Genomic DNA, 22,894 nt, shown 5'->3' with positions numbered 1-22,894 from the left:
GACAGGCATAATATCAAAATTAAATCTTATATTTAAATGAGTTTATAGGCTACCCTGCTCCATATACAAACAAATTTATACATTCTTCTATTTTAGGTGATTAAATGTAAGAACCGCGTGGCATTTCTGTGTGAGTTTGCATGTTGTGCCCGTGTTGGCGTAAGAACTCATTTTAAACAAGAAAAGAATAAAAAAGAATAAGAAAATAAATTATAAAAAAATAATAAAAATATTGACTTCAAAGCAGTGTTGTGGTTTACATTTGTAATTGTGAAAAATGAGCCTAGATTAGTTGGATTTGTTACAGTAAAAAAACGAATAGAACACACAACCTTTCATTCATTCACTCATTCACTCACTCACCGCACACGTCGAGCCCCCTGAACTTGTATTTTGAAATGCGCCCATGCAGGAGGCCATGATGGTGGAGCCATTGTTATTGTTTTTGACTTCACGTACAGTAAATGGGGCAAAGGTAACGGGAACGAATCCCTTTCTGGAGTTGAATGCACTCATCGAGTTTAGTCAGTAAAGTATCCAAAAGACTCTCGATAGTTTTACCGAGCAGATTCGCAGTCCTTTCAGCTTCTGGATTAACTACTGCAGTCACTTTGTCAGGTCTGTCACTTCAGCAATGTCTCGATTTACAATTGAACACTATGCTTGATTTTGATGACTTGCTTATGGGTTCATGATTAGTTTTGTATTTTTGCATTTGCTTCTCTGATAGCTGAATTAATATATTTCTGCGATGTATTCATGCATTCAAATAAAATCCTTTAATGGTCTGCAATAAAAGTCGCTGCGTCAAGTAAAGTCTCTAGGGGGAGTAAACAAACAGATTTGGCAGAAGTGCATTTGTGATATAACCGTTATGCTGGCACTGAGTCTTTCTTTCTGTTCACCTGATGTGATTCGCAGCTGAATCAGTGCAGTATACATGGATAATCAGGTGTTTGAGTCCAGCGCAGAACGGACATTTCAGTACCAGAAGAGCCTCCCTCCTCTGCCCGTGCCCGCGCTGCGCGACACCCTCAGCAAATACCTGGATGCAGGTGAGAGGTTACCTCAAACACTCCTGCTGGACATGAAACACTTCTGTGACGTGGAGAAATCACACACTGTTATAATTTTTGACCACAATTGACTTTTGAGATTGTTTGAAGAGTATTGTAGTGTTGTTGGTGTGTATTTCAAGCTGAGCTGCTGAATGTAAATCAAAGTGCAGGCTGTAGTGTAATAAGTAAATAGTGCTTGGTAAACAAATAGTAAATACAGGCATGACTTAATTTAAGATTTTTTAGTTTTGTTCAGATTGTTTTTTGTTTGTAATATCAGTGTAGTTAACTTATTGTGCAAACAATTTTTGGTCAATTTAAAAAAGCTGATCTAAATCATAATATCAGTTGCAGGTGAGAAACATAAACCTAATAGCGGATTTAAGTTGGTTTTGGTTTTGATAATCCTGACACATTCAGACACAATAACTCTAAAAGCTCGTACTCCGCAAAATATCTAAACTGTGTTTCCTCCACAAAGACAAAGCTGGTTATGTTTCACAACTCTCTTTTTCATTTTCGCTCGATATTATTTTATGAATTTAATTGCTGCATTAATAATATATACTCACACCAAATTTTAATGAATCATTTGATTAGATTTTTTTTAACAGATGCATAAATAATTTAAAAAATGAATACGTGAAAAAATCCATTTCCTGCTTAGTCTTAAGAAACTTTTTCAGAAAACATTTTCCAGAAAAGACATTCAGTTTGTTTGCAGAGTGAAATAAATAGGCTCACCTACAGTAGCTGGGAAATTAACTCGTCTTCGTTATAGTAGCAGTAGTAGTCGTTTTTATAAAAATCATTACATAAAAATATTATTAAAATACTTTTTACAATTATTATTGGTGTTGTTAGTATTGTCATTACTTTTATTACTACTACTATGACTAAGTAGTCATAGTCGTCATCATCATAGTATTATAAAAAGCATTACATAAAAATAGTATTATTAAAATAATTACATACAAATATAAAAAGTATCAATGTTGTTGTACTATTGTTATTATTTTATCTCTACTACTATCATACAAGTCGAAGTCATAGTCATCATTGTAGTAGTAGTTGTAGTTGTTGTCATATTAGTAGTCGTAGTCATCATCGTAATAGTAGTAGTAGTTGTCGTCATAATAGTAGTGGTAGTAGTAGCCATCGTAGTCATCCTCATCGTAGTAGTCGTTATAAAAATCATTAGATAAAAATATTATTATTAAAATTATTGTATATAAATATAAAATTATTGCTGTTGTTGTTACTATTGTTATTATTTTATTACTACTACTACTATACAAATTATATTAACATTTTTTAAAAGTATTATTATTATTATTATTGTTTGGTTATTCATATTGATGTTAATATGAAAATGTTATTGAAATGTAAGCTATAAAGAGTATTGTTATTACTACTACTAGACAAATTATTATATACACTTCAGTATTATTGAAGTATTTTATATTTAATTAAATTAAAGTGTTTTTTTTTGTTCTTATTATGATTATTATTATTATACTGCAGTGAAACCTTTTGCATCTGAGGAAGAGTTTGGAGCCACGGTAGCCATTGTTAAGCACTTTGAGGAAGGAGTTGGGCAAGAGCTGCACCAGAAGCTTCTTCAGAGAGCCAAGAGCAAACGTAACTGGGTAACAGGACACTGGTGTTTTGCTCTGCTGTGTTGAACACATATCTCAAAAAATGACATGCATTGAGCCTGGTGTTTGCTGTTGTTCAGCTAGAGGAATGGTGGCTGGACACAGCATATCTAGAGGTGCGCATCCCCTCTCAGCTCAATGTGAATTTTGGGGGACCCACAGCTTATCTGGAGCACTGCTGGCCTCCACAAGAAGGTACGCAACTCGAGAGGACCAGTGTGGTTTTGTGGCTCACCTTGCAGTACTGGGATCTTATCCGCACGTAAGTGGTTATTTATGAATATTAAAAAGCAGCCTGTGTGGAGCTGCATGATTCTTGATAAAATGAGTCTCTTTTTTATTATTCTCCAGCATTTGTAAATTGACAAATCGAAAGTATATTTGATTCAGTATCAAATTATTTTTTTATGGTCACACTTGCCACCTACTGGCATTACCATGTAATTTATATGATGTTTGATTCAATAGCAAACAAATGATTTGTCAGTCGCCACCTACTGGCTTAATGTAAAAGACACAGTTTCAATTTGATTCAGACAAATTTTTTTTAATCATCACATGTCGCCACCTCTTGACATTACAATGTAATTTATACAATATTTGATTCAGTAGAAAACAAACAATTCAACAGACAAATGTCGCTCCCTGTTTGCATAATGTAATAAATACGATCTTTATTTGATTCAGTGATTAATTTTGTAATGATCGCAATTTATACAGTATTTGATTTAATAGCACAAACGTTTTATGTCACATTTTTTAACCTACTGGCAGAACAATGTAATTGATACTACGTGTTTCAGAAAGAAAGTTTATCAGGGTCATTTGGCTTTCTACTGGCAATGGGCATTTCAAAAGTACCGACTTTAGCACCAACTGTAACTGAAATTTTAAATACATCATTGAAGCATTTGAAAGCGTCTATCAATCGGTAGAAGTACTATATATATATAGACAGATCCTCTGATAGACATGGCTTTCAAATGCAAAAGTCTTTGTGTAAGAACATCAAGGAATGATTATGGTAGCCAATCACAGTGATATATGCTGAGCATGTGAACACAATGGCCAATCAGCTGTGTATATGAACCTGCTCAACAGCACTCAAATGCTTATGGAAATGGACATTTTACAATTTTCAGTAGTGATTGGCAGTGAAGTCGTTACTTTTGACATCCTTAATGCCAATAAGTGGCAACATGTGACCATCAAATCATTTGCTTTTACTGAATCAACTATTTTATAAATTGTATTGTGTACATTGCTATTGCCAGTAGATGGCAACATCACTTGCACAATGACCAATCAGTTTAGTTCAAGAATCAACTCAACGGTGCTCTAAATGCAAGAGGGAAATGCTTGTATTGTCATATTTTTAAAATTGCAGTAACTATTGGTTTCGAAGTCTGTACTTTTGATATTGCTGTCTGGCAAAAAAGGGTAACATATCATTTTTATTCCGTGACACATTTTTAACGGTCACAAGTTTCCTCCTACTGCCATAAAAATACCTAAATGTTACAATATTTGGTTCGGCCACAAAATAATTTTTTAATAGTCAAATTTTGCCATCTATTGTCATAACTTCATTTTCTAAAGATAAATGATACTATTTTAAACGCTACAGTAGACATCAGTGTTTACATTCGAGCTATAAACTTGCATTCAGCTCAGTAATAAATGTTCTTTGTCTGATTTCTGTTTATTTCCAATTGTGAATAGCTCGTTTCCGTCTCTGTCAGTGGCTTTTTTATTTATTTAAGTAATCCGGGTATTGATTTCTTTTTGCTGCTATTGATCAGGGAGAGGTTGGCTATTCATAAAGCAGGAACAATACCCTTTGACATGGATCAGTTCCGCATGCTCTTCTGCACCTGCAAAGTTCCTGGCATCACAAAAGACACCATCCTCAACTTCTTCAAAACAGGTCAGGCCCCTTCAGTGTTCATATATACTGTACACACTTTGTAGTACGCATGAGTGTTGCTTTAATCTCTGTGTGTTGTAGAGAGTGAAGGACCCTGCCCGTCTCATGTGATAGTGATGTGCCGTGGGAGGATTTTCACATTTGATGCCCTCTGTGATGGACGGATCCTCACTCCTCCAGAGCTGCTGAGGTACAGTGCCAAGTGTCCAAGCTAGGGCTGCACAATGTGTCATTTAAGCATTGATATCCCAATGTGTGCATTCGCAATAATCACATCGCAGGATCTGCAATGTTGAGTCTGTGTTATAGTTTAACAGGAGTGACAGTTACGTGCATGTGTTTTTAAAGGCCTGCGACAAGTGTGAGCATTTCAAAGAGAATTTAAAGCATTTGAGCACAGCAGATCATAACATTTGGAGGTTTAACAAAGATTAATTGCATTAATTATTTATGTAAAGAATATAAAGACTTTTTTACTCCTGATTATTCAGTTTCTGTAACTGAAACTCTGTTGACTTCCTGGAAAACCACAAAATGCTGTTATTTCTCTTTTATCTAAGCTCTTTGTATTTATATATGCTGAATTTATTTTTTTATTTATGCATAATTCACTTCCCTGCAGAATCATTGAATCAATATAAATGAATATGTTCTTTTCAAATACTGCTATTCAAGGCATCGGATGAAATTGTATTCATATTGCATATTTATAGGCAGAAAAGATCAGATTTTTCCAACATCATGCAGCCCTAGTCCAAGTCTTCAGTAATTCGACAGGTTAGTTTTAGTGAGCCAAGATCATTCATAGTTGGGGGATCCCAATTTATGAATATGCACTATTTTAAGTCATTTGAAATAGAGATTTGGTGTTTTAGAAATAGTTCTATGTAACAGCTTCACTTATTAGGGTGCTACATTAGTGTTAGTGTATCAAATACTTCCACTTCTTACTTCTATACTTCAGATTCTTTAAACCCATTTTATAAGTGACGACCTGTATGTGAATAAGTAAACATGTTATGCAGTTTCCTTTTATTAACCAAATAGTACACAAGAAATCTTAAGAAAGCATCAGATCATGGTGAGATGTCTGCACAAGCAATGGTCACACTTTATTTTGATGGTCTGTTAGTTGAATTTAAGTTACATTGCATCTACATGCCAACTAATTCTCATTAGATTATAAGTAGACTGTTAGGTTAGGATTGGGGTCAGGGTTAGTGTAAGTTGCAGTATGTACTTGCAAAGTTTCTTATAGTCAGTTAATGTCTGTTTAGCAGCAGTATCAACATATATTAAGCAGACAGTCTACTACTACTCAAATGGATACATCCAAAATAAAGTGTTACGTAAATAATACTGTAATGTTAGTTTGATTATAAAATATTTTTGAAACTATTTTTCCAGTTCAGCCTTAACTAGAATAGGAAGATCATGTTTAGTGGATGGTCTAGCGCGATAGTAGTTTAGACAGTAGTCTGTGTTATACTGCACATCTGAGCAAACACACTAGTGTTCAAAAGTGTGACGTGTTGTTGTTTTATTTTGATTTATTCAGCATGGAGACATTATACTGAAAACCACAGTGAATACATTCATAAACTTGCTCAGGAGTTTAAAATTAGTGTTGTTCTTTGACCTTTTTTTCATCAAAGATCCTGATTTAAAAAAAAAAGTTATCTGAAGGATCATGTGACACTGAAGTAAATATAATAAAATGAAGTTTTTCCATCACAGAAGTAAATTACTATATATATATATAAAGTAAATAAATTATATATATGACAATAGAAAAGTGTTCTATTAATATATCATAGTGCTGTTTTTACTGTATTTTTTATCAAACAATATAATTTTGATGAACATGAGATGAACAAACAGGCAAAAAAAAAACGTACTGTGCTCAGAATATATACTGCAGTAAATCAGTATTCTATTGCACATGCATGGCTCTTGTGTGTTTTAGGCAGCTGACGTACATTAAAAACTGCTGTGATGGAGAGCCGGAGGGAGACGGAGTGAGTGCGCTCACCACTGAGGAAAGAACACGCTGGGCAAAGGTAAGACCCACACCCCATTACAGCTACGCAACCAATTACAATCAAGCATGGAAATGAGCTCCACCTAACATTCTACAAGCAGGTGCAATAATTAAAAACTCGTTCAATGGGACCTTAAAAGGATAGTTCACCCAAAAACAGAAATTTACTCACTCTTAAGTAGTTCCAACCCTTTTTGCCATTAACATACATAGTAGGGAAAAAATGTGGTAATAGTTTCCAACATTCGCAAATATATCTTTCTTAAAACCAAGATATACTTGAAATGAAACCATAATTTAGTATGTCATTAAAAGATTTCAAGGAAATTCCAGCTGGAACAAAGTTTGTTTAGAATTTGTTTTGGCACTTTTGGGTGAGTTGTTTGGTTTCTAAATACCTTTGAGCTACCATTGGTCTGCAGTGACCTGCAATCAGTCAGTGTGTTCTGGAACTCCCACCTTGTTTCATGTGTGATTTCTTTCTGTTTTTGTTAAGTTGATGCACATACTACATAATACATGTTTCCATTACATTACATATCCATAACAAACTGTTTACAAAACTTTTGCACTTCTCTTTCATAGCTGCTATCGCTTTTGTTTAGTCCTCCAGTGGGACTAGTAATAAAGTCCCTTTATTAATCTTGGAGTCACCACAATGGAATGAACCATCAACTTATCCAGCATATGTTTTATGCAGTGGATGCCCTTCAGTCGCAACTCAACACTGGGAAATACCCATACACTCCTGCATTCACACACATACACTACGGCAATTTAGCTTATTCAATTCACCTATAGCGCATGTATTTGGACTGTGGGAGGAAACCGGAGACTCGGAGGAAACCCACGCGAACATGCCAACTGACTCAGCTGGGGCTCGAACCAGCTAAATTTCTTGCTGTGAGGCGATCGTGCTACCCACTGTGCCACCGTGACACCCTAGAATTTAAATCATCATAATATATTATATAATAGAGCACTTCCTAGTGGTATCGTAATCTTGGACCAGGCTGTATCTTGAGCAGATGCTGTGGTGGTCAGGGAGGCGCATAGAGCGTGAGACTGATTCCTGAAAGACCACAGTGACGCCGCATTTATCCCGTGGGCCAGCCTGAACACCCCGCGGTGACCTACTCAAACCTGCAGCTTCTCCACGATGGACATCCAGTGTTTTTCAGGTCTCTGGCCACCTAGACTGCAGCTTTGCACAAGAAGTTTGGCCAGAGGAGAATGTCGTGCCCAACTGAGCCTGGTTTCTCTCTAGGTTTTTTCCTTCACTCTTGTCAATTGGTGAAGTTTTGTTCCTTGCCACTAGTCACCACACTGGCTTGCTTAGTTGAGACTTGTGGAGCTGCGGCATTGATGGATTTGCTCTTCAGTGTTTGGCCTTTCATATTGAACTTATTCATATTGAAGCCACACTAAACTGAACTAAACTGATCTTTAACTTTCGAAAACTGGACTGACACAGTTTCAATTTACCAGAACTTCTATGTTAGCTGCTTTAACACGATCTACATTGTAAAAACGCTATACAGTATAAATAAATAATCATAAATAATATAGCTCTGTTTTAAAATCTGTAAATATAACGTAGGCACATATGATGAGCTTTCTTACCTGTCTTGTCTCTTTAGGCTCGGGAATATCTGATCTCCATTGATCCTGTGAATAAGACCGTGCTAGAGACCATTCAGAGTGCTTTATTTGTGGTCGGTCTGGATGATGCCAAACCTTAACGCCACACCTGAAAAACTACACACAGGTTTAACACCATTCATAGCTCTATCTGGATAATATGAAGTGTCTTAATCAGATTCCTTCATGACAATCTCTCATCTCGTTGTAGTTGACTGATCTGGCGTTGACTGGTGACCCCACAAACCGATGGGGAGACAAATCTTACAACCTCGTTTCCTACTCAAATGGGATCTTCAGGCTCCAACTGTGATGTAAAAACTGCCGTTGATTATTGCATTGTTATTATAAAACATCTGTATTTTTATACCCACTGCTACTTCAAAACTACTTCAAAATTTACAAAAATTAATGTTTTACACTGAAAAGATCCTTTAAATAGATACAAAGTGCTGTTCTTTACATTATTACACTAGTTTGTATTTTAAGATAATTATTTTCTTTTTACATTTCTATTTATAAAAGGATGCTGATTACAGGATCTACAAAAATATCACAACTGTGTTTCAACGTTGGTGATATTAAAATAAAAGTAGGAAAATGGAACTAAAGAAATATTAAGAATGGCTTAAAATCCCTCAGATGGAATATTAACTTTGTCAAAATTGGAAAAAAGCCCTTATTTTGGGGTCGTTGGCTTAGAAGTGGTATACGTGCTTTAAATGATTTATTTAACAATGGTAAACTAATATCTTATGATGATTTGGGAAAAAAAAAGTTTAAATTAGAAGGACAAGATCATTTTTGGAAATACTTACAAATCAGACACTGTTTTGAAACAAAGGAATAGGAAATAGAAAATTTTACGAATTCCCAAAACAGCTTAAAGTATCTACATTTTACAAATTTAGTTCAAAGATTAATAATAAAACTGTGAAAATTTAGGACTGATTTGGCAAAAAGATATAAGTAGTGATATAGGTAAAGATACCTCACAGTGGAAAACATATAAAAGAGCAAGAGGTAAATTTATGCAGTATAAGATACTTCATAGGTATTAATACACTCCAGTGCGACTTTTAGAATGGGATGCTTAGATGATAATAAATTCTGGAAATGTAAACAGGAGATTGGTACATACTTTCATGTATTATGGCAATGTACAAGATTCAACCCTTTTGGGAATCTGTGTTAAGACAATTAGGTAGATGTCTGGGATTTTTAATATCCCTCTCTCACCCAGGATATGCTTTTAGGTGACAACTGAGGTTCCACATATTACAAATGATGAGTTCAGCCTTATAACTATAGGCATTACCACAGCTGCATGTATAATACTGAGGTTTTGGAAAGATATTCAATGCCCTACACTTAAATTATGGATGGAATCCTCGATTGAGAATGTATCATATGACAAATGTTGGGCAAAATGAATGGGGATTACAAGGAAATGGATATGTGGGAGATTTTCATTTCCTCACTTGAAATATGAATGTATCTATCCTGTTATGCTCTGTACTATTATTTTTAGTATTTTTATACTTTTGTTACTGGTCAAATTATGTATTTATTTTCTGAATTGATGAACAAATTTATAAATTGTGAGGAACTTGTATACATTTGATATATTTGTATGGTATTGTATGTTACATCAAGAAAAAACTAATAAAAAATTTCATAAAAAAAAAAAGAATAGCTTAAAAATATAAATTAGATTTAAAATGCATTTTACATAACTGTTTTAATAAACCTTATTTTATTTGACACTATTACTGTGTTTTTAAAACTAAATGGTGAGCATGAAACTTTTCAAAACAGGATCTTCTTTTGATTCATTAAAAAAAAAAAACACTACAAGGTTATTTTCTTGTCAGAATGAAGCTTTAATGTCACATGTTTTCAAATTATTGCTGTCCATTCGTGATGTGTATATATATATATATATATATATATATATATATATATAACTTGATAATGGCAATTTTATTTCATGATTGTGTGTGTGTGTTTGTTTTAAAAGCATGCACCATATGATGCCATGGTTTTGGTGTCTAATGGATACTACATAGATCAGAAAACGAAAGGCCCTGTGGTGGAGTGTGGAAGGTAAGAGCGCTTGTATTTGTGTTTGTCTAAAGTCATTTTACATGCTTCAGTGTGTATTGTGTATTATTGTTGGACTGGTAGGGTTCAGAGGTTGTGCGTGAGATGCCTGTGCCGGAGGAGCTGATATTTACTGTAGATGAGCGAGTCAGAAGAGACATCGCTCTGGCTAAAGAACAGTACAGCAAAAGTGTAAGTAACAAGCGCACACACACACACACACACACACACACACACACACAGTTGAATCAAAAACCCATTCAATTCATTAAATCTATTTAAAGGTGTCTATTTTTGTTGTAGAGGTCTTCTATAGTAGGTTTACATCCATCCAAGGTCACTTTAATGTTCAAATAATGTGTTCCAGCATCAGCTATTATCTCAAAGTGACTTATTAAATGTCTGACTTAAATGTCTATTACACACTACAATAAAAGGTAGTATTATTATAGTATTAATCATGAGTGACTCATCTCAGCGCTCTGTATTTTCAGTGTCAGGACCTGCAGGTTGTCAGCTACGCCTTCACCTCGTTTGGAAAGACTGCCATTAAAAAGAGAAAGCTTCACCCTGACACGTTTGTCCAGCTGGCTCTACAGTTAGCATACTACAGACAACACGGACAGTAAGAGTTTAATCACTGCCAAATATAATTATCAGAATACTTCAGCCCTTGCTGAATCTGGCATCTCAGGGTTTTTTTCCCATAATTATTATTATTTTTATTAAGTTTAATGGCATAATGATAATTGATATTTAACTGAGAGTGATTGCACATCAGCCTGTACATGTTAGGCTTGTCATGGATCAATAAATATAATCCTGAATATATCAAATCTAAAAAATGATATTAAAAAAACAAACACAAAATGCTCTTATTTATACAGCCATTCTAACGATATCCTAATATGCTTCATCAAACAGTAATGCTTGCAGCAATTGCAATAGTAACTTAGACTTAGATATTATATTATCCATAACTGCCATCTTTCTGTGTGTTGTTCTCAGGCCAGGCTGTTGTTATGAAACAGCCACCACTCGCCGCTTCTTCCATGGCCGCACTGAGACCATGAGGCCCTGCACTGTAGAGGCTCAGCACTGGTGCAAAACCATGATGAACCCTGCGGCTACTGTGAGTGTCCTGTGGATGATACGAGTTCAGCTCCACATCATCACTGTGTTGTTCTACATCCCTATGACCCATATACTTCCTCACGCTCAAAACTGTATACATAGGTTTCCTCTGGAATATTTACTTTATTTGCAGAAATGGTTGTTTAAAAATGCTTGTATCAATCTGATAAGAATATTATATCCAGGTTTTCGGAAAAAAAAACCTTTTTGCAATTTCTAATAAATTCTAATAATTTTTTATTCCATAAGTGGATTTTTTTTTTTTTAATAGGAAAAATGTTTTCATTGTAAAATACCAGTGATTATTGATTTAGTTTATATTATTTATTTGACTTAAAAATCACACATTTCGGTCGGCGCACACACTATGCTATCTGAACCATGCACAGGCACGTTTCCCGGTTCATTTAAGAAGTGTGAGTGCTCTAAATCGGGCTCAGGTGTGGTTCAGTTGCCTGGCCCTGGCCTGGTTGGAAGAGCTGTGCCAGAGCATGGTTCACTTGGGCTTTGGCACGGTACGCTTAGATACTTGTATCCAGGGGTTTTCCACCTGTTTTATTTAACTTAAATACATTAACTAACATTAACAAAGACGATAACCTTAATGGTTGCTTGATGATGGCTACCTTAATTTGTTTTAACATGGGCTTTCTTTTATTTTAAATCATTGTAACAAATTGTGGTGCCTAAGTTTGCTGATTAATTAAAACCACTGATTCAGAGATACATTAAAAACACTGATTCAGACATTTGAGTTTTTTTGCTTTGATGCTTATACATTGCTTTGATGTCACTTACCTGCTCTATAATGATTTGTTCAGGCTGTATTTTAATTTTAATCTGGGAAAAGTTTTTCTCGTTTTATTATGCAGTCTCTGTCGCCATCTTGCGGCAGATCATCAACCGTCAACCTGCTGAATTTCCAATCTCTGAAATTGTGCAAACATATTTTCAAATATGCACTTCTTTCTAAATAAACTGCATAGTTTCAATCTAAACAACTACATTACTGCCCAAAAAAGCCTCAAAAGTACAGTATGTTGTCCAACAGCTGCAATATTTGTGAAAATGTAGTGAGTTTATTATAATTTTGACCTTAAAATTGTTTAAAAAATTCAAAACTGCTTTTATTCTAGCCGAAATAAAACAAATAACAAAAAAAACTTTCTACAGAAGAAAAAATATTATCAGACATACTGTGAAAATTTCCTTGCTCTGTTAAACATCATTTGGGAAATATTAAAAAAGAAAAAACAAAAACAAAAAAATTCTGACTTCATCTGTACATAAACTGATTTTTTTTTACATTTATTTATTCTTTTTTTTTTTACAGACTGAAGAGAAAAGACATGCATTACATGCAGCTGTCAGCAAACACAACAAGTTGATGGCAGAGGCTCAGGATGGGAAAGGTGTGTGTGCATCAGACTGATGATGTTTACATTGTGTCTGATGATGATCATTTCCAGCACAACAGATGTTTGAATGATGTTTGTTGCTGATTTCAGGCATTGACAGGCACCTGCTGGGTTTGTATCTGATTGCTAAAGAGAGCAGCATTCCTGTGCCGGAGCTCTATGCGGATCCGCTCTATACTAAGAGGTGACTGTCCTGCTTCATGTCCAGTGGACTGATCTGTGTGTGATGCTGTATGAGGCCAGTCTAATGCAACATTCTCTCTCTGTGTTTGCAGTGGTGGAGGGGGGCAATTTTGTGGCTTTCCACTAGTCTGGTGGGCTACACTACTGTCCTGGGAGCAGTTGCACCAATGGTCCCCCATGGATATGGATTTTTCTACCGCATCCGTGATGACAGGTTGGTCTATGGACAGTTTGTCATTTTTAGATTTACATGATTAGATATTTCGGTTTAAAGTAAAAGATGTTAGGGGTGACACGGTGGATCAGTGGTTAGCACTGTCGCCTCACAGCAGGAAAGTCACTGGTTCGAGTCATGGCTGGGTCAGTTGCATTTCTGTGTGGAGTTGGCTTGTTCTCCCCATGTTCATGTGGGTTTCCCTCCAGGTGCTCTGGTTTCCCCCACAGTCCAAAAACATGTGCTTAGGAGAATTGAATGAACTAAATTGGCCATCGTGTATGAGTGTGAATGCAGAGTGTATGGGTGTTTCCCAGTACTGGATTGTGGCTGGAAGGGCATCTGCTGCATAAACCTATGCTGGGAAAAAGATGTTTTAATTATATTTTATATAATATATATATATAATATATATATATATATTATATATATATATATATATAATATATATATATATATATTATATGTATATGTATGTATGTGTGTATGTGTGTATATATATATATATATATTATATATATATATTTATATTTATAAATGTGTATACATATACACACACACACACACACATATATATATTTTTTTTTCGACATATTATTAGTTGTCATTTATAAATATGTTATTATTAATTATAAATATGTTAGAATTGAATTAATTTCTATATGATATATTTTTACAAAACATTAACATTAATTCATAAATGTATACAAGTTTTATGTATTTGTTTTTACTTTTTGTTTACTTTTTATTTTTATTTAATGTTATGTACTCAAATGTATATAACATTTGAGATGTTTTGTCACATTTCATAACATTACATATACATTTTATTTGACATATTAAGTAATAATTTATAAAGATGCTATAATTAACAATAAACATTATAATTAATTGAACTGTAATTCAATTCTATAATATATATTTTTACTAAACATTGATATTAATTCATATATTACATACATGTTTTAGCATGTTAATTTTTTGTTCTATAGGTCATATAGTCTACAGATTTACAGAAAATGCATGTTTGTTGTGCTTAATATATAACTCTTTGTATTTTATTTAAAATGAGTTGAATCAACACAATTCTTCAAGTTGTTTAAGGAACAACTTAACTTTTATGTTTGATCCACTTAAATTTATAAAAAAAAAAAACGATTAATTGATTTGTGTTGGGACTAGGAATGGGCTGGGCATGAGATTCTGACGCAATTATAACCTTGGATAAAAATATCAAGGCTTCACGGTATTGTGATTACTGCTATAAAATCTTCTTTTTGCTTTGTCTGGGTAAAAAACTAAAACATTTTTCCCTTTTGAACACAATTTATTTTATTTTGAGAAACATGTAAATTATTTTGTTACAGTAAACATGTCAGACTGAATGATTCAAATGAATCTTTCACTTCTGCTGTCTTCATTAGTTTCAAAAACACAGATTTGTTTCCTATTTAAAATGGCTTCTTTGGATATCTTTTCTGCTGGAGATTACTCAAGGTAAACTGTGGTATACCGTGAAAACCTATGCCTAGTTAGGACAACATAAAGGAATCGTGTGGCGCCCAGCATTTTCTACAGTGTATCATTAGTATTTGAATGTAATTTCTTATGCTTCTCATCTTGTAGAATTGTTGCGTCCTGCACTGCTTGGAAGTCCAATCCTGAGACAGATGCTGAAACCCTGTTTCAAAACCTCTCCACGTCATTACATGAAATGATGCACATCACGACCCAGTCTCAACTGTAACGCAGAGCATTCTGGGAAAACAGTTAAACCCAGTGGTTTAGTTCTGCTGCTGTGTTGGACAGACGTAAAGTCTCAGACACAAGCTTCCCTGTAGAGCAACATGGCATCCTCACAGCTTCACTCATATGCACAATTCAAATAGGAGATACTTAATAATTGTGGAGAAATGTGATGAAGTTATTGTACGTTATAAGGGTAGTTCACTAAAAATTCCAAACATGTTTGTTTTTCTTGTGTTAAGCACAAAAGACTATATTTTGAGTAATATGGAAAATTAGCAGCCGCTGTGTTCCATATTAGAAAATACTATGGATGTCAATGGCTCCCGGTTTCCAGCATTCTTCAAACTATTTTCTTTTGCGTTCAACAGAACAGAGAAACTCAGTTGGGTTAGTCAATAATGACAGAATTTGAATCTTTATGTGAACTATCCCTTTAAATGAACACAAAATTTAATTCAGCCATTTCTACTGTGGAAGTAAGTAGTTACCAGTTTACATTCTTCAGAATATCTTCTTATGTGTTCAACTAAACAAAAATACAAGTAAAGGGTGAATTATAAATGACAGAATTAAAATTCTTTTTGGGAACTGTCCCTTAAAGATGCTTTGCAACTGTCGTGTGCCTTCAGTTCATCGTCTCTTAATCACTTCAGTCAGGAAATCCACCATGACTTCTAATCTCCATTTTCTACTACATTAACAGTATTGTGTTCTGTGATCGTCTACTATCACAGGACTCTCATGCATAGTAAGTCCACTAGAAACATTAACACAATACAGACTGATCATAAGATGACCTTTAATGGGTGATAAATCAGCTGTCATGTGTGTAAACTGTACTGATTTCACAGTTTGATTTCACATTTTTATCGCACAGATCAATGCAACATGTAATTCCTCTTTATTTTCTTAATTAGAAGATTTTCAAATGTAAAGGCTTTACATGTTAGAGCCTACTGTATGTCTTCTGCATCAATATGCTATAAATGAATGTTTTTATATTGTGTGGATTTACATGATTAAATCATGTTTTTGTGTTTGATAATAAGTGTAGATTTAATTTGCACTGCTTTCCTTGTTCCTGGGAAATAAACGTTCCCGAACGTTGTCGTTTTAACGGTTCATTGTTGTTTTCTTAATTGTAGGAATTTTTTTTGTAATCATTCCACTTTGAATAGCAAATGTTGTCACGCATGCATGTAAATTTGAATGTGAACTGCCCACAGGTTTACTGAGAACACAGGAGGCGTCTCTTGAATATGCATCAATTGTAAACATTTTACAGTAGCAAACTGAAGTGATTTCAGACCTCAAATCTAATAAAGTTATTTTGTGGAAAGCACACACAGTTTGCTGGAGTGTTATTGACTCCAGCAGTGAACTTTACATTACAGTACTGTTTTTTCTTTGTAAACGAGTCTTGAAAAAATAATGAAATTTTTAAGGGGGACAATTCATTATTATTATTATTATTATTATCTTCTTACATTTTTTTTTTCCAAAAGTTTGGCATTTCCTTTTACTTTTACAAAAAGGCCAAATTTGATAGATAGATAGATAGATAGATAGATAGATAGATAGATAGATAGATAGATAGATAGATAGATAGATAGATAGATAGATAGATAGATAGATAGATAGATAGATAGATAGATAGATAGATAGATAGATAGATAGATAGATAGATAGATAGATAGATAGATAGATAGATAGATAGATAGATAGATAGATAGATAGATAGATAGATAGATAGATAGATAGATAGATAGATAGATAGATAGATAGATAGATAGATAGATAGATAGATAGATAGATAGATAGATAGATAGATAGATAGATAGATAGATAGATAGATAGATAGATAGATAGATAGATAGATAGATAGATAGATAGATAGATAGATAGATAGATAGATAGATAGATAGAGCAAAAAGTCATCCATTCCTTGTAAACACACATTTTGTTGGTAAGGCTGCATTTGTTTACTTTGTAATTTATGTTTAATTTGGCTACTTTGTTTGATTAGTTTACTTTGAAACTTGTCAGATTCAGCCTGTGGAGTAAGTAATAGCCTTTTCCCCTTTTGTCTGCTATTTATTTAGCTATAATTATGGATATTTGTTTTATATGTACCCTACCGGTCAAAAGTTCGGGGTCAGTTTTCTTTTTTTTCTTTTTTTTTAATTATTCTTTTCATCATTTATTAAATGTAAATATATATATATATATATATATATATATTATATATATATATATATATATATATATATATATATATATATATATATATATATTATATATATATATATATTGTTAAATATTTATAAAAATGTTGTCTTATTGTTTGTGGTTAATAAATGAAATTATTCAGTCACTATTGCTTTTATTACTATTACCATTAATAACAATAATAATAATAATATTAGTGATTTCTGAAGGATCATGTGACTAAAGACTGGAGTAATGAAGCTGAAAATTCATCTTTAAAACACTGGAATAAATGATCAAATTAAATGACAAACTATCTTTAAACAGTTATTTTATAGTGCAATAACATTTCACAATTTGAAGATTTGTACTGTATTTTTGATTAAATAAATGCAGCCTTGGTGAGCAGGAAAAGCTTATTTTAAAGCACTTATTTTAAATCCAACTGAATTCAGAATTGAGAAAAAAAAAAGAAATTGACTTTCTGTTTTCGTGAGTCTCGATGTATAATAAACAACGACTAATGAAAAATGAAAACTTTATTCCAAACATTTTTTTACATACAGTATGTGCGCAAGAAAAACTGCCATAATAAGAAAATAAAATGGCCTCATGTTAGTCTGACAGACATCAAGGAACCACACATACAGAAATCCTTATAAAACAAACTCTTTGGTCATCTTTTCACGTTAAGAACAACAACAGTCTTCACCAATAAGAACGTCTTTGCTATTAGTCACGATTTTTGCTATTCATGTATAAATTACTGTACATAATCATGTTTGAAATGTTCTGCCCTGAACATTCGTTGTTGCATAAACTGTGCATCCAGGAAATGAGAGCATGGTAGTGCTTGATAGTTAATATTAATTTAAATATATATATATATATAATTCAATCAGCAACAAGAAAGTGCCGATTTGGATTAATATTGTGGCCTAAAACTGAAAAGTACAACATGACAAGGTACTAGCCAACTACACAAGTGCTTACGTCTGGACACAAATGTCCATGTTCTTAGTATCTCCCCCATTACCTGACACTAATAAACATACCATGGCATGGAGCTGCAGGCAGAGGAGAGTGTTTCTCTGGTGTGTGTCGTTGCTCCATCATCAGTGGCTCATCTGTGAGGTGACGAGGGTATAATATGCCCCCTGCTGGTTAAGGAGCTGCTGATGTGTGCCCTGCTCCACCACCACCCCGTTCTGGACCACTGCTATACAGTCTGCATTCTGGATGGTGGACAGCCGGTGGGCTACAATGATGCACGTGCGGCCCTTGCTCGCCTTGTCCAGAGCGTCCTGAACAATCTACACACAGGACAGACAGAAGTGATGAATGAGGATAAGAGTCGACTGATAACGTTACTGCAGGTGTGACGGTTCTTCTGTGAATACAGGCGCAAAATGTCTGTTTGAACAGGTCACAGAAGTCAACTGACCTGACTTGAGTTAAGAGTAGTGAAGATTATAAAATTTCGACTATCGGGCCAGTGCGAGCCAGGGCTTTAATCGGGCCAGGCCGGGCCAATAGCCCGGGAGGTTGAGAAATGAGGCCGAAATCATGTCGCGTTTCCACTGTCGGGCTAGTTGCTCGCAGCGCGTCACGCAAACACCGCCCCCAGAACGTCCCCCCGAATCAAACGTCACACAACCCGCCCACTTCAGCGGGAACAAAAACTCAAATTATAACCACAAACACAACCTGGCATCACTACGAGAGCTGGAAGATGGAAAACGCCGAAGCGATTGCTTTTTTTTTTTTTACTGTTTGTGGTCTGTTGGTGTAAGGCCAGACAGCGATCCCTGGATAAGGACATTCGAGTTCGGCGGCATTTACTTCGAACACAGATTTTGGCTGCAAGGCGCAAAAGAGCAGCCGAGCGACGAGGACTCGACGAGGACTCTCGCGGACTTGTACCGTTGTTCGCTGAATTTGTGCGGATGTACTTGATAACATCCTCATTTCTGCAAACGCCGTCTATTTGCCTCTGAACATTTTCCTCGGCCCAAATGTTCAGAAGAGGCCCTGGTGTCCTCAACTGACCAGTACTGTCTGCTATCCATTTTTTCTTCTTCTTAGTGAGTTGATCAAGCGCGATAGCAAAACAAATGTAAGGGAAGAAAAGCATCTTGTCTCCTCTTTACCTGACAGGAAAACTCCGCCTTTGTACGTAACCCCGCCCCGAAGCCCCAGTTGGCCCTCCTTGGCCCAAGGTATTCGGCGGGCCGAAAAAGGCCGGACGCTGGCCCCAAGGAAGCCCCGCTTTGGCCCGATTACGCCCCGGAAGTGATAGTGGAAACGCGACTGGCCTTGGCTCGCCCTGGCTCGCTCGCTTTAGGCGCGATAGTGGATAGTGAGACCGCATGCTAAAATGGCCGAAAAAACCGTTTCAGTCACTAAGGTGTGATCAGTGTGTGAGATTTGTCAACACAAAATCTATCAACTTTTTGCTATCATGAATTTGGAATTAATTCCAGCGTAAATTTGTTGAAAATTGGACAACTGGTTGACTGGAAGTTCATTCAAATGACCACATGCAAAAAAAGGCTATTCAAAAGCTATTAGCCATTGGAAAAATATTGTCTTGATATTTTTGACCACAAGGCGCCACTGCCTCCCCAACAATGTTTAACACCTTCAAGGCATTGTGATAAATCATTGATACACATCTATGGTGTTAAATACCAAGAATGAATTTATTAATGAAGTGTCACTGCTTTCATAAAATATAGCATTCATGACAAAATTCAAAATGGCTGACACGGAAAACACTGGATTGTATTGATTAGAAATCAGCATGCCTCACTGAGGCCAGTTTTTATTTTTTATTTTTGTCTGTGTGGCGAAACTTGCAAGATGTCCTCGCTGCAGTCTGTATCACCATGATGTACTGGACCAGGTCCAATACGTAGTGGACTATAGCCCCTTTCACACATAGAAAGGGATCATGTGAACAGACCCTTTTGTAAACGTCGGTAAATTATTTCCAGAAATAGAAGTTGTAACATTACCGGCAATTTGCCGGAATGCTGCGCTGTGTGAACGCAGTAGGAAGATTGTCGGAAAAAGCGCATTTATGCTTAGAACATGCTGACGTGAGACGTCTACTCCAGCCAATCAGAACATTCAGACGGATTCACATCTGCGCTGTTAATGAAAATAAAAATATATATATGTTTCCAGACACATTTAGCTGCTAGCTGTTAGTCAGATAACGTTTCTATGTTCCGTCTTGATGCCAACTGTGTAAAAATGATTGATTAAATGCGTATGATAAGCCGCTGTTTGTTTATCTTCAAGCTCTGCTTCAGTTGCTTGACGAGTGTGCACGTGAAGCAATCAGTGAGCGCCAGCACACACATATTATGTACCATCAACAAAAGCCAGACCCCTTCTATGTTTACAAATACTAGCGCAGCCGTTTAGAGCTAGTTTCTGGTTAATGTAATAGAATTTACCGTTATTTTGGAATAGATGTGTGAATGGTCTTTTCTGGAAATATTCTGAAACACCCTTGCCTGTGTGAACAGCACTTTTTTGAATGAATCGGTAATGTCGTTCTGGTAATTTTCTGGATATTTAGCGGTATCGCTGTGTGAAAGGGGCTACTGTAACGTCCTCTAAGGTAACGCCCATGCTACTGTAATGGTTGGGCTTCGGGTTGGGGGAGGTGTAGACGATCATCCACTACGTAATCGTGCACATTTTTATTCTTTTTAGGTGAACAATTGATCTAAACTAAAAAATAAGTTTGTTTCAGTAATCTTCAATCAAACTCTCGTGTTTGGATTGGCGGTGCTTCTCTGTTGACATGAGTTTGACAGATACAGCCACAATATTATTAACCATGCCCCTCTAACTGTTAGTTTGGAACTAGGGAATGATGTACAAAAAGAAAGCCAAATTCAATATTCGGTTTCAGTTGGAAGTACATCAACATACTGAAATAGGAGTCTCAACTTCTCGACTTTAATCCTATCTACTAACCACTAGACTGGCCCTGTGTCAAAACGGCGTTAATAATCTTGTTACTGCTGCCATAATATGAAAGGTTTGGTCAGAATATTTAATTGTTTTTCTGGGATTTTATTTTTTTTTTGTAGAAAATGGCATTTTAAAAATGCACCCTTGTGACAAAAAACATCATTGGGTGCAATTAAATACAAAATAAAAAAAATTCTAGCCCTTTTTAAAAGTTTTTACCAGGGTTTTAAAATTTAAATTGCAACTTGGGACAGTTGGTCACTTTAGAGAGTCACTGAAGTTGGTTACTATGTTAGAAAGTCAATAATGTTCACTTTCCTCTATCTGCATCCCGTTTCTTAACTTCTTAACGGTTCTATAGGTGGATATTAATTTAAGAGAAGAAGACGACAAATAATTTTGAGATTAATAATTGCAATAGTTGCCATCATCAACACCAAACCATAATTTCTGTCCATGTTCAATTTGGATGACATGCCTAACAGCAATAGATAATGAAACAATAATTTTGTAGTCAAAGTTAAAAGATTGGCAATAAAACAACAATGAAGTAGAGTGACAGTAAATGAAACAACACCTGAAGTAACGTAATACTTTACTGTTTGTAGCTTTTGAATTACAGTAGTGTTACAGTCGTAGTGTGTGAACAATGCTCATGCTGTACCTTCTCACTCTCGGTGTCCAGAGCAGACGTGGCTTCATCCAGCAGCAGGACTTTGGGGTTTCTCAGGATGGCTCTCGCTATGGCAATGCGCTGCTTCTGTCCTCCTGAGAGCTGCGTACCCTTATCACCTGCCTGCGTCTGGTACCGCTGAAGACAAACCACACAATATCATTTAGTCAAACTCTATGCAGTCATTAAATATCACCCTTTAATTGTTAGTAACTTTGTGAAATAATAATATTTAGATAACTTGTTTCAACATTTTTTTTAAAGAATTGAAATATAACAGCAATTTCATATGACTTTGTTTATGTGGCAGTGACAGCTAATGTAGGTCAAACAGAAAGTCCATTAATGTTACAAAGAGTTCAGGGTTTTTAAAATGTTTCTGAAAGTAGTTATTTAGTAAGATTATAATTTTAAAAATGTAGCAAAACACTGATGTAGCTAATTATGTTTGCAATTTTGAGTAACTTAATATATAATTTAAAACATTTATTAGGGATGCTCCGATCGATCGGCCAGAGATCGGTATTGGCCAACAATCACACTTCATGACTCAATTGATACTCGCTAATCTGGCCGATCTCATGAATCGATTACAATTGTTTATTTACAAGTTTACAAGCGAAGGACAAATAAGAACTGAAATCTTTTTGCATATCAAAACTGAAAGTTCTGTGTTTTCAACAATATTGCAAGTTCATTAAAACCTGGCTAGAAATGTTAGTATATATATATATAATGTTAATATATATATATATATATATATATATATATTATTATTATTATTTGTTTGTTTTTTTACTTGAATATTTAATAATATAACTTAATCGCAATATATTTATAGCAATAAACAGTAGTTTATGGACCTATTTCCTAGTAATGGATTTATAGGTGTGCATT

At 35.0% G+C, this 22,894-nt stretch overlaps 2 protein-coding genes across 2 annotated transcripts in view; one reads left to right on the top strand and one right to left on the bottom strand.

Annotated features, from left to right (window-relative positions):
* Nucleotides 1–427: 427 nt before the first annotated feature.
* Nucleotides 428–16,468, top strand: crot (carnitine O-octanoyltransferase). Its single transcript, XM_056474987.1, is given in 21 exon segments — nucleotides 428–618; nucleotides 922–1,055; nucleotides 2,583–2,707; nucleotides 2,797–2,978; nucleotides 4,519–4,643; nucleotides 4,725–4,833; nucleotides 6,610–6,703; nucleotides 8,325–8,421; nucleotides 8,424–8,452; nucleotides 8,537–8,623; nucleotides 8,625–8,639; nucleotides 10,346–10,411; nucleotides 10,414–10,431; nucleotides 10,513–10,620; nucleotides 10,923–11,053; nucleotides 11,437–11,560; nucleotides 12,896–12,974; nucleotides 13,071–13,164; nucleotides 13,256–13,277; nucleotides 13,280–13,377; nucleotides 15,004–16,468. Coding segments are annotated over 20 exon segments (1,839 nt in total). The 5' UTR covers nucleotides 428–618; nucleotides 922–940; the 3' UTR covers nucleotides 15,125–16,468.
* Nucleotides 16,469–17,858: 1,390 nt separating this feature from the next.
* abcb4 (ATP-binding cassette, sub-family B (MDR/TAP), member 4) overlaps nucleotides 17,859–22,894 on the bottom strand; it is a 31,905-nt gene continuing 26,869 nt past the window's right edge. The window contains exons 2-3 of the mRNA XM_056475131.1: nucleotides 21,989–22,135; nucleotides 17,859–18,647 (exon numbers count right to left, since the gene is read on the bottom strand). Of these exons, the coding sequence (XP_056331106.1) occupies nucleotides 18,450–18,647; nucleotides 21,989–22,135 (345 nt within the window). The 3' untranslated portion in view covers nucleotides 17,859–18,449. The remainder of the gene's footprint in view (nucleotides 18,648–21,988; nucleotides 22,136–22,894) is intronic.

Source organism: Danio aesculapii, chromosome 16, assembly GCF_903798145.1.
Source record: "Danio aesculapii chromosome 16, fDanAes4.1, whole genome shotgun sequence".
Classification (NCBI taxonomy): Eukaryota; Metazoa; Chordata; class Actinopteri; order Cypriniformes; family Danionidae; genus Danio; species Danio aesculapii.
This window is presented reverse-complemented; position numbering and strand designations above follow the sequence as displayed.